This window comes from Schistocerca piceifrons, chromosome 6 (assembly GCF_021461385.2).
Source record: "Schistocerca piceifrons isolate TAMUIC-IGC-003096 chromosome 6, iqSchPice1.1, whole genome shotgun sequence".
NCBI classification, from domain to species: Eukaryota; Metazoa; Arthropoda; class Insecta; order Orthoptera; family Acrididae; genus Schistocerca; species Schistocerca piceifrons.
Window position 1 is genome coordinate 29080569 of NC_060143.1, and position 13388 is coordinate 29093956.

The 13388-nt window shown below is 37.6% G+C and overlaps 1 protein-coding gene across 1 annotated transcript in view; it reads left to right on the forward strand.

The window, feature by feature from the left end:
- The window catches only part of LOC124802865 (tetratricopeptide repeat protein 8), a 62371-nt gene that overhangs the window by 1465 nt on the left and 47518 nt on the right, over nucleotides 1-13388 (forward strand). The window contains exons 4-5 of the mRNA XM_047263904.1: nucleotides 6011-6285; nucleotides 11609-11758. Of these exons, the coding sequence (XP_047119860.1) occupies nucleotides 6011-6285; nucleotides 11609-11758 (425 nt within the window). The remainder of the gene's footprint in view (nucleotides 1-6010; nucleotides 6286-11608; nucleotides 11759-13388) is intronic.

The following is a 13388-nucleotide window of genomic DNA, read 5'->3' on the forward strand; positions in this document are numbered from 1 at the left end:
CGCCATTGTTGTCCAACTGAACTAGCGTTGCTACATCTGCATACATACTCTATAAATCATATGGCACAAGACCCTTCCTGTTGTACCACCTTCACTCCCATGTCATTAATGTGGGATTTCATGAATGCTTCTGTGCATGGTGCAATTAGCTTAATTTTGTCTTCATAGTCCCATTGGGAGTGATACCTATGTGTCCAGGGTATATTAATAGATTCTTCACTTAATACTGGTTCGTGATACGTTGTAAGTAGCCTTTCATGGGATGACTGACACATGTCATTAAGTGACAGTTGATTCAGATTTTAGAGCATTTCCATGATGCTTTTCAGTGAGTCAACTCTGGACCATCTGTGCTGCCCATCTGTGTATGCAATCCCCTGTTAGTCATATTAAGGTGGGATATGCAAATGTTTTATAAGCAGTCTTCTGCTTAGACTGACAGCATTTTCCTAGTATCCTGTCAATGAACCCAAGTCTGCAACCTGCAGTTGACCTATGCTATATCCCATTTCATATTCCCACAAACTGTTACATCTAGGTAATTTGGATTGACTTGATTTCGCTTGTGACTGGATGATATTGACATCATATATTACTTTTTTGTGTTTTCTAAATTGTACAGCTTTACATTTCTATACATTTAAAGCAGCTTGCTGGTCTTTGCACCACTTTTACATCTTATGAAGATCTGCCTGAATATTGGTACAGCTCATTTCAGTTTTTATGTGACTATAGATAACTGCATCATCCGCGAAAAGTCTGTCGTCCACAAGTGTCATTAACATGCAGCATGAATAGCAAGGGTCCCAACACACTTCCCTGCTATACACCTGAAGTTACTTCTACATTTGTTGATGATTCTCCATTCAAATAATATGTTGCATCCTCGCTACTAAGAAATCCTAGTTCCAATCACAGATTTTGTTAATACCCCATAAAATTGTGTAATTGCTGATAATTTTGATGTGTAACTGAGTCAAATGCTTTTTTAGAAGTCAGGAAATACTTAATCCCCCTGATTGTCTTGATCTGTGGCTTTCAGGATGCTGCATGAAATGCGAGAGTTATGCATGACATGTTTTTGGAATCCATGCTGGGTGATGTGAAGAAGGTAACTGGGACGTGCCTCCTTATCTTTCAGCTCAGAATATGTGCTAAAATTCTAAAACAGATAGATATCGAAGACTTTGGATAGTATTCCCAGGTAGTATGACAATACTCTTTATTAGCACAACACACAGAAGTTAGTTTCAGCATAATGCAATTGTTGAATGACACAACTAAATGATCATCCTGATCTGATATGAACAAGAGCCCTTCATGACATAGGTCATGACAGTAACAGACAAAAGTGCACTAGCTGAGCTCCATCCCCAATTGTGGCTGGAGTGATGTCACAATGCCTTGCAGCATAGGTGTGGTGCCTGGGCTGGAATGATACCAACGACCCAGAGTTGGTGGCTGATGGGACATAATACTCAACCAGCTACAGCCACTAGGACGTGATGATGCTGACGAACCAGTGAGACTGGCAATGAGCTCAGTGGAAGCTCTGATAGATTGGTGTGGGTTGCAGCCAGTATTAAGCATAAAGCTGAGCAAAGAGCTGCCTGCTGGAGTTTGAGCTGCAACTTAAATATGCAGCAATGGAGGAATATGAAAGTAGTGCTCTGCGAGCATATGATAGTGGATGCAACATAGGCCCTGTAATGGCAGTGCCACTGTTGCTGATGTGTGTGCTGCTCATAAGTGCATCTTGCACCATCTAATAATCAGAATTTCTGCAGATTGTTTATCAGTGGAACAGTGTTCATAACATGTAGTGTACCTGCGCTACTCGTAACACACCCTACACAAGAAGTGCTTGTGGCTCCAAAGCCGACTATCCTGCATGCAGGCGTTGTGCCAGAAGTAGCTGGCACATGGCCCCTTACAGTACATACAATTCACTGTTTCCAGTTGATTTGTGGAAACCTACGTACCATTCAGATCTGCACCTATTTTAATGATAACGAGGCAAGTGTTGTTTGTGTCTTAAGATTTTGTGTGGTGTCCAGAATTCCAAAATATTGAGCGTGAGATCTTAATGTGTCACAGAGTGGCAGGGTCACGTATTATTTCTAAGTCATCATGCAGCCACGGTTATCTGTCCTTTTTTGAACAGCATATTTACAGGTATTTTATTTAGTTATCCTGCTGTCTCTTGCTGGGATTTTATTGTGGGCTTTTCTGAAGCTCACCTTCTTGGTTTATTTATGATTCCTGCAGTGGGATCAAATGTAGTTTTCCAGTTTATTGATCTTCTTCCATAGATTTTCACAATCTTTGGTATGTCATTAATGCTGTTTAGCGCCCTCTGCCATAAATTGTCATCATCATCATCAAGGCTTTACCACACTTTATAAACAAGGCATGAAGGTAAGTCAATAAATGAAACAGAATACTCTTAATTCTAAAGTGGTCGTATTGATAAGAACCTGACTAGATTTTGTATGCATTCAATAGACCCAACAATGAATGGTTTTCATGGGTGTGGAACTAGTCAATAAGTGTAACATAATAAACATAAAACATTTGAATATAATACTCACTACCCTAATATTTACAGAATTAATACACTGTTAGAATGAAACATAGTTATGCACTTTTAATAAATTTATCATACACATAATACCTGATCTTGACTGCTGTGACCAAGTGCTCTGAAAACTGTAATCTGACAGACATTTTTACTTAAGCTTGTCTAACAGTCCCTGTTAAGATACTCATTTATAAATAGAAGGAGTTGCCTATCAAAAAATCTTTCAAACTCTGTTTAGACTGTGCTTTATCAGAAACCAAGTTTTTAATGGTTGCTGGCAATTTATTGAAAATGTGTGTTCCTGAATATTGGACCCCTTTTTGAACCAAGGTAAGTGATTTTAGGTCTTTATGTGGATTGTTCTTCTTCCTAGTATCGATACTATGTATTGAGCTGTTGGTTGGAAATAGAGATGTATTACTTGCAACAAATTTCTTTAAAGAATTAATATACTGAGAAGCAGTGGTTAGAATACAAAGTTTTTGAACAGGTTTGTACATGATGTTTTTGAATTCACGCCACAAATGATTCTTATCTCCCGCTTTTGCCCTAAAAACTTTTTGCTAAGTTTGATGAGTTGCCCCAGAATATGATCCCATATGACATAATGGAATGAAAGTATGCAAGTTTTTTATATATCACTTACATCTAACACCATTCTCACTGCAGATACAGACTTGTTTAGGTAGTTCAGCGATTCTGTGATGTGCCCTTCCCAACTGAATTTATTATTGAGTTGTAATCCCAAAAATTTAACAATGTCAACCTCTCAATCTGCTTGTCTTCATAAGTTATACATATCCTGGAAGGAAATCTCTTACAGGCTCTGAACTGCATATAATGGATCTTCTCAGAGTTTAATGACAGTGAATTAGCTTTAAGCTATTTATTGATGACAGTGGAAGTTTGATTGGGATCCAGTTCTAAATCTGTACTTGACATGCTACTTATTGCAAGCTACTTACTGAACTGGAAATCGCAATATACAAATCGTCAACAATGTACCAACTCTACAACTTTTGCATTTCTGATAATATCATATTTTGGAGATGAAAATTTAAAAATGTTGTCTTACTTTTTCTACTTTCACCCACTTATGCCTTATGGCATCATTTTCAGGGGTAACTCATCATTTAGGAAAGCAAAATCTGTTGCACAGAAGCCTGTAGTAAGAATATTATGTGATGCTTACTCCAGAACCTCTTGTACATAGGCCTTTAAACAGTTGGGTGTACTGACACTTAAATATAATACTGTAAGGAGAACCATTTTAAATACCAATCACTCAGCCTTAGTGTGGCACAGAAAAGAGTGATGTACTGAGGTGTAAAAATCTTTTATCATCTATCAAGTTAATGTAAAAAAAATTAATGGATGATAAAATTAACAAACTTTCTGCACTGAAAAGGTTAAATTTACTAAAATTCCCTGGACTATAATGCCATTGTCTTCTGTGTTCTGTTAGATAACAGCCCAATGCATAATAGCCTAGAGAATTTTAATAATTTGAACATAGTTAAGTATAAATTATTATACGCAGGGAAAGAAACAACCTCCGAAGTTATCATGTAAAGGGTCAGCAAGCTGCCACATTTTTCGTTTGGAAAATAAACTATAATTGTAAAACTGACTTGTTCTGTATCATAATGAAAGCTCTCAATTATCATCTATGGAACATACAAACAAGTAACTGGCCATTCTGGAGCATGTGAGAAAATCTATCATCTGGCAGATACAATCAGAGTTTATGTATCTCTCACCCTTTTATGCATTTTTGCCACACTGGGCTTGCACATCTCTATCCATTTCTCTTTCTGGCAGATGAGGTTTGCTAATAATATTAATGCCTTCTTGATCCCTGTCCTCCACCCCATAATCAAGAAAATACAATAAATTTTGCCCCTGTAATGTGATGGTTTTGTACTTGTCTTTTCTTTTCACCTATTCAAACATTACTATGTTGTACCAATGTTTAAGACAACAAAGTCCCTCTGCCATCCATCCCATTGCTTTGAGCACTGAAAAAGCTATAGCGACACATGAATAGAGCACCTTACTGAAGAGAAATTGATTTAACACTTCATATAGGACACTGTGAACCTGCATTTCACCACCTACATTAAATATACACACAGAACCCTGCATTCAGCAGCTGCTGGGAAATTTTAGTAGAATCTAACATAGTGAAATTTCATTTGTAGTTCCTAAGCTTTCACTGTTGTCATTCTCAGGATTCAGTCCTTGCCATAGAAATTTGCGAAAGTTGAACAAATGACTGCTAAACTTGATCATAAAAACAAAAATGGGGTACAAATACTAATTCATAATGGAAAGGCTACATCCATTTGCAGAGCAGTATAAGATCTGCTTAACACATCTGTGGGCCAACCAGAATGGTATATACTAAAGTAATAATGTAAGGAATCTGACAGAAAGTACAGGTAGGAATGTCAACAATAATGGAAAGGAAACATTGCTACTCGCCATAAAGATGACACATTGAGTTGTAGATACCCACAATGAAAAATTTGTTACACATTCAGCTTTTTGCCGAAGCCTTCATCTGAAAAGAGAAACACAGTTGCATTTACAGAAGCAGGCACTCCTCCCATGTACATAAGCACTATCTGTGGCTGCTCGGGCCAGACTGGCCTTCAGCCGAAAGCTTAATGTGTAACATTATTTTTGTCATGCCTGTCTGCAATTCAACATGCCATCTTTGGTGAGTGGAAACAATCTTTCATGTCATAGCTAGTTTTCTGTTAATTATTACAAATTGTACTTCGAATCATAAACACTATGATAAAGGAAATTTTAATGGCACCCCGTCTCACTCCTCATATATTTAGTGTCTCATGAAATAGGTAACAACAGACCACATCAATGATTTTCAACAAGGTCGTTGCCCTATCTAAGTTGTTATCATCCTCTCAGTCTCCTGTTAGGAGAGAACTCATTACTTTAGTCATCGTCCCCTCAGATGGAAGCCTTGACAGAAAGTTAACGGAATGCAGTGGTCACATGTGTTCTTTACAATCAGTGGGGGATAAGTGCCATTGAGAAACAAGTCAGTTTCTTCTGTGCACATATTTATTAAACACAATTCCTTGTGATTGCAGGCTATCTCATCATATTCCAATCTTCTCGGGTGGTCAGCCAAGTGGTGGTGATGTCGTGTCACAATGTTTTGACGAGTTTCGTTCCCATCATCTTCAAGCAAAGCCATACTTGAAGATGATGAGTATGAAACTGAACTGCAGGGTATGGGATTTTACTCACTGGAATGTTGAAGCAAACCCACTGTGGTGCAAGAGAAATTTGTAGCTTGTACAAATTGAGGGTATATACTATTATGTGATGGGATAATACTAAGAGTGTTACCTTCTCTGGAGATGTTACTGTGTTTACTCACTATCATACTTGTTACAGGCTATGGAACTTGCTGTGCAGGCAACTGAGGCCTCTTTGTTCAAAGACTGGTGGTGGAAAGTACAACTTGGGAAATGTTACTTTGTAATGGGCCTGATGCGAGATGCAGAGCAACAGTTTCGTTCAGCTCTGAAGTGGCAACAGACGGTCGAAACATTTTTGAGGTTGGCAAGGGTTTATATTCGTCTGGATCAGCCTCTGACAGCACTCGATGTTTGCAAGACAGGACTCGAGTACTTTCCTAATGAAGTGACACTTACAACAGAAATAGCCAGGTGGGGCACTGACATCAGATTAAATTCTTGATATAATTATTAGATGAACATAGAATACTGTAGAACAAGAAAGGAAGCCACATTGGTGCATTGTCCTGACTGGTATATAAATTCTTAGGAAACACCGATCACCAGGTTACATATAAAGCTTCAGGAATGGAGGATATCTGCAGAAAAGATCAATATACACCCTCAGTTCAGTTTCATACTCATCATCTTCAAGTATGGCTTTGCTTGAAGATGATGGGAACGAAACTCATCAAAGCATTGTGACACGACATCACCAGTTCTAAAATACATAGTTCTGTTTATTTGCCTTAGGGCCGTTTAATATACTTGTGTAGGATACATCAAATACATTACACATATAAAAACAAAAACAATCAATTTTTGGCAAAATAATTTAACTGGATAGATAAAAAATCTACTCACCAAGAGGCGGCAGAACAAACACATAAAAGACGGTTGTAATGGGCAAGCTTTTGGAGCCAGTGGCTCCTCCTTCAGGCAGAAGGAAAAGGACTTACATAAACAAACAGTTACACATTGTTTATGTAAGTTTGTTATTCTGAATGTATACAGTGCACAGAAAATTGTGTGTGATGTTCAACCTGTGTGAGACTCTGCACAAACTGACCATAAGAAAACTTAAAGTCAATAGAACAATGCAGGAACTCACACCAAAAACATTACAAAAAATGGAATAATACACTGAGAAAAATGCACTTGAAAATGGGAATCATTTTCCAAAATGCATTGCATAAGGTGATAGCATAAAAGTTGTTTATAAACAAACCCATAATTTACATGTGCTATCCTAACTAATGTTGAGACAGTTCTCATGTTATAAACTTGACTCCAGAATGAGATGTGTGTTCCTCCATGCAGCATATAATTGGGGCACTGTGGAACCACTTTCTACATAAAAATATCTTTGTATGATTTTTCTGGGATTAATTTAGACCAGTGCCTTTCAGCCAAATTCTAAAATTTTCTATGAAATCGTACGTAATTTCTTTTGCTGTTTCATGGGAGCAGCTTGTTAAATACAGCAAACTGTTAAGGTAGTTACCCTTGGTGTAAAACATTTTTCAAGGTCTTGCTTGTATGCTATTCACAGGAGAGGGCTCAGAATGCCACCCTTGGAGAGAGCACTGTCAACTATCTGAGGCCCAGTAGTATTTACACTGTGCTTAACATAGATTTGTTGTGTCTGGCAGCAAAGATTTAATTCCACAGATAAGTTTAAGAGGCGATCCAGTTGAAACAACCTTTCTTTCCAATGCTGTGATTTCACGTTATCATAAGCTCTGGCCAGCCATATCACAAAATACCAAAAACAAGAACCACTTATTCACGATTGTCTTGAACTAAGTCTCAACCTCATTCTGTAAAATAATAAAAAGTCTACACCAGAAGGATTGTTCTATCTTCTTTCATGGCTTTAGTAAATCACACACAACAATCTTCCTTGCTTTAAAATGAGATGCTTTTGTTTTCTATCTTTGTAGTCGAATTATTGGTTGAAACAGCCATTATGGTTCGCAGTGTTTGTCTTTCCTGTCCAGTCCTGTCTGTAAAATTTTCTCCTTGAAATTTATCATACAGCAAAAATGAATTTCAGTTTTATGAAAAGGATAGCTGCCTATGCAGCCAGAGACTATGGTCATGTCATGTATGTGTGAGTTGCACTTTTATGTGTGTGTGTGTGTGTGTGTGTGTGTGTGTGTGTGTGTGTGTGTGTGTGTGTGTGTGTTTAATTCCGATGACGGCCTTTTTGGCTGAAAGTCTTTTTGTTGTGCCTAAGTGCGACTCAGTATCTCTGCTATATGTTGAGTACCAGCTGTCCTTTTCATAATATTTTTATTATTCCATCCTGGATTTTCCATTGTTAAAAATGCATTTCAGCAAGATCAAGATACATTGACATGGGTGCAGATGTTGAGGTCATAAATTTTTTAGCCTGGTTCTACATGTTGGTGAACATGGGACTATCCACTTTCTGTTAGTGACAAAAACTGTCTAGTTGTCCGCATTAAGTGCACTAGGGCTACCAAGTGTCGTTGCAAAATACCTGTGCAGTAAGCAGTCTGTCTTCTTCTGACTCGGAGTTAATTACATGTGGTGTTCCTCAAGATTCCATCTTGGGTCCATTGCTTTTTCTTGTGTGCGTTAATGACCTGTCATCTGTTACATTGCCAGATGCTAAGTTTGTTTTGTTTGCAGATTATACAAACATTGCAATAAGTAGCAAGTCAAGCACATATTTAGAAACAGCTACTAATAAAATTTTCAGTGATATTAATAAATGGTTTAAAGATAATTCACTGTCATTAAACTTCAAGAAGACCCACTACAAGCAGTTCAAAACCTGTAAGAGATTTCCTTCCAGCATGTGTATGACATATGAAGACATGCAGAAGTAGTTGACAGTGTTAAATTTCTATGATTACAACTTGATAATAAATTCAGTGGGGAGGGGCATACTACAGAATTGCTTAAGCACCTAAACAAGTCTGCATTTGCAGTGAGAATAATGTCAGATGTAGAAGATATATTTATATAAAAAAAACTTGCATACTTTGCTTGCTTTCATTCTATTATGTCTTGTTGTTGTTGTTGTTGTGGTCTTCAGTCCTGAGACTGGTTTGATGCAGCTCTCCATGCTGCTCTATCCTGTGCAAGCTTCTTCATCTCCCAGTACCTACTACAACCTACATCCTTCTGAATCTGCTTAGTGTATTCATCTCTTGGTCTCCCTCTACGATTTTTACCCTCCACGCTGCCCTCCAATGCTAAATTTGTGATCCCTTGATGCCTCAAAACATGTCCTACCAACCGATCCCTTCTTCTAGTCAAGTTGTGCCACTAACTTCTCTGCTCCCCAATCCTATTCAATACCTCCTCATTAGTTACGTGATCTACCCACCGTATCTTCAGCATTCTTCTGTGGCTACACTCCATACAAATACTTTCAGAAACGACTTCCTGACACTTAAATCTATACTCGATGTTCATCATTTGCTGAGCTAGTTGGCATATAAACCTGTACTGCTGTAGTAGGCATGGGCTTTGTGTCTATCTTGGCCACAATAATGCGTTCACTATGCTGTTTGTAGTAGCTAACCCGCACTCCTATTTTTTTTATTCATTATTAAACCTACTCCTGCATTACCCCTATTTGATTTTGTATTTATAACCCTGTAATCACCTGACTAAAAGTCTTGTTCCTCCTGCCACCGAACTTCACTAATTCCCACTATATCTAACTTTAACCTATCCATTTCCCTTTTTAAATTTTCCAACCTACCTGCCCGATTAAGGGATCTGACATTCCACGCTCCGATCCTTAGAACGCCAGTTTTCTTTCTCCTGACAACGACGTCCTCTTGAGTAGTCCCCGCCCGGAGATCCGAATGGGGGACTATTTTACCTCCGGAATATTTTACCCAAGAGGACGCCATCATCATTTAATCATACAGTAAAGCTGCATGTCGGGATCATATTCTGGGGCAGCTCATCAAACCAAGCAAAAAGTTTTTAGGGTGCAAAAGCGTGTGATAAAAATCATTTGTGTTGTAAATTCAAGAACATCATGTAGAAATCTGTTCCAAAACTTTGTATTCTAACCACTGCTTCTCAGTATATTAATTCCTTAAAGAAATTTGTTGCAAGTAATACATCTCTATTTCCAACCAACAGCTCAATACATAGTATCAGTGCTAGGAATAAGAACATTCTACATAAAGACCTAAAATCACTTACCTTGGTCCAAAAAGGGGTCTAATATTCAGGAACATACATTTTCAGTAAATTGCCAGCAACCATTAAAAACCTGGTTTCAGATAAAGCACGGTTTAAACGTAGTTCGAAAGACTTTTTGGTAGGGAACTCCTTCTACTCTAGATCAATATCTTAACAGAGACTGTTAAACCAGCTTAAGTAAAAATGTCTGCTAGATTTTAGTTTTGACAGCACTTGGTCACAACAGTCGAGATTTATTAAAAGTGCATAACAATGTTTTATTCTGATAGCGTGTTAATTCTGTGAATATTATCTGTTCCAGTTTACCGCATTGTATTCACATTTTCGACAATCTCCTGACAAATGATGAGGGTAATAAGTATTATATTCAAATGTTTTATGTTATACTTTCTGACATGTTTCACACCCAAGAGAATCATCTCATTTTTTGGGAGGGGACTGATGATCTTAGAAGTTAAGTCCCATAGTGCTCAGAGCCATTTTTTGGTCTATGGAACGAAAACCACATCTAATCTGTGGGGCCACTTGTGGTGAGATACTGCCTTCTCGATTTTCTCAGTATACCCCTGCACAGATTCATTACTAACTTCTATGTCTACTCATTCCACTGTTTGCATGCCACTTGCGATTTTCATAAGAAGGTAAGAAAATTAGGGTTTCAGTGCTTTTGATGATGAGGCTATTAGAAACTGAGAAGTGTTGTGTGAGTTAATAATAAGAATTAAATGAAACTTTAAACCAGGGTGAGTAAATCCAAAACTTAGCAGATTCATTCCATCCAAGTATATTTTTTTATTTGTTTACTTTATCATTATTGTTCAAAATATCTAGCAATAAAGACATGCTAGTTCTAGCAATGAAGACTGCTAGTTGTATGTATATTGTAAGCTGTTCAGTCATTGAAAGTTTGTAAGAAGTATAATAAAGTACTTTATTTTTTAAGCAGTGTAAAATCCAGGATGGAATAACAGCAATACAGAAAGGACAGATTGTTACTCACCACATAGGGGAGGCATTGAGTCAAAGATTGGCAAAATGAGAGAAACTGCTCAAATATATAACCTTGTGAACAAAGTCCTTCCGAAATAGAAAACATGCACAAACACATTCCCACAAGTGCCACCCTCGCACACATGGCCACAGCCTCTGGCCACTTTATTCACATATAGTGGAGAACTACTGAATTGAGATACATAAAGTAAAAAAAAAAAATCACTGTTCTGATCATCCCATAGCTATTACCTGCATTCTAGAATGTGAGTTGTAAATATTTATAGGTAAGGAGTGACCAATGTTTCTGATGATCAGTTTGTGTGCTTAAGTTGAAACGATGTAGATGGGTAAATGGTGAAGAAGTTTTACATGAAAAATGTAGGTAAACTGCTTCATCACGTGATGTATAGAGGTTCATTGAGTCCTGAACCTTGAAGAAGGAGTTTTCTTTCTGAAGTACTGTACATATAAACTCAACAAAAAATTAAAATATAGACATGTGAACAACTTTCATTAATAAAATATATTACTTGGTCTGGTTATCGATTTTTGTTTTTTGTTGCAGGTTGTTTGAGGGCATGAACAAGATAACAGTCTCTGTAAAATATTATAAAGACATTCTGAAGGAAGATGCCACCCATGTTGAGGCTATAGCATGCATAGGGATGCAACACTTTTATACAGACCAACCAGAGGTAGCTCTTCGATTTTACAGGTTAGATTTATTCCAGTAGTTCATTACTCTTTTTTTCAGTTTAGAAAGTAAAGAAGAGAAAGATACACAAATCACCATTTAGCTCAATTATAAATGTGGCACACTCAAATTAAGAAAAAAAATTGAATTTTTGCACTTGAAAACTCTGATTCACATTGTTAGCCTGATGACTTGTATCAATTCTGTGTGATTTTCTTATACTGTTTTGAGGCAATTTTAATGCTTTAAGAATTTACACGTAAATTCTGGAACCACTGAACTTTCTGCCGCCTCGAAAACTAGAGATAAGTTGGAGAGAGAGCCTATTTACTGCACAACACATGTCTGTGTATGCAGGATTGACGTTTGTCAAGGGAAAACAGGAGCTGCGTTAGAAAAGCGACACCGACAAGTGTTTGCCTTAAGCACCACAGACGCTGTGGAAGAGGACATGGAGTAATTAAATGCTACTCTTTGCTGTATTAGTGAATGGGATTGTTGGAAAAAAAAAGAAAAATGAACATTTGTCTATAGACCTTTAACTTACTTCATATCTTAGCTCTGAACCAAGCAAGTCACAGGGGATATCTATAAATTATTTGTTTGTTAAAACCAGACAATTGTGGTTATGTTTAATTGTATCTAACGGGTGTTGTCATAGTTGACTTACAAGAATTTGTATGTTTATGTGAAACTTGTGGAGATGAAAATATACCTGAATTGAACTGTAAGTATGAGGTCACTGAGGTATTTCTAGTGAGAGAGAGAGAGAGAGAGAGAGAGAGAGAGAGAGAGAGAGTATTTGTTAGTTCCTCTAACCAGTGATGATCGATGCAGCCGCATATCCAGAGAAGAGGATCAGCTAAAAGTTTCAAGTAAGTCAACTGCAGTAAGAGAAGTGTGAAGATTACAATCCAGCTTTGCACCGCTTCTCTTGTCACCAAAACCGTTAGAACGTGGTGACCGACATGATCAAGACTCGAAGAAAGAGGAATTTCGAAATGAAATAAAGATAAAAGGATATTGTGAGTTGCCATAGCAATCATTAGTAACGAGACAGGGAAATGATTCACAGAGTTGGATTCTGCATAAACAGCAAAAAGGAGTGAAGATTAATAAATATAATATAAGAAAAGGCGCAAGGAAAATTTCAACAGTTTAGACTAAGAAGAGTTACGGCGAGAACTATTCAATAACGAAGATCCAGTGTGAGGAGTAAGCAGCCCGCACACACATGGCGGGGGTGTGGACCCTATAACCAGCAACCGACACCAACGACGCCAGCTGCTGCTCATTGGTGCTGACTACAAATCTGTTCACCGACGCTAAAACTAACCTTTCATTTCACCGGCGCAGATTGCAAGCCTGCTCACCAATGCAACCTAAAACTCTATGCCGGGTGAGTGAAAGACAGTTAATTGAGTGTGAAGTTAAGGACACTGTTCAATAATAGACTTTTAGTATAGTTATTATACTCTGAGGTGAATTTTATTTTTAATGATAACCCAATCTAAAAGTAGGAAGAATGTGGATCAAGAACAGCAACTAACAGAACTAGCCACAGCTATTAGAGTGACTAGGGAAATGCCAGACTGGTCTGAAGCAGTGAATTTAATCAAAGCTCAAAACACCCAAATTACTACTTAAATAA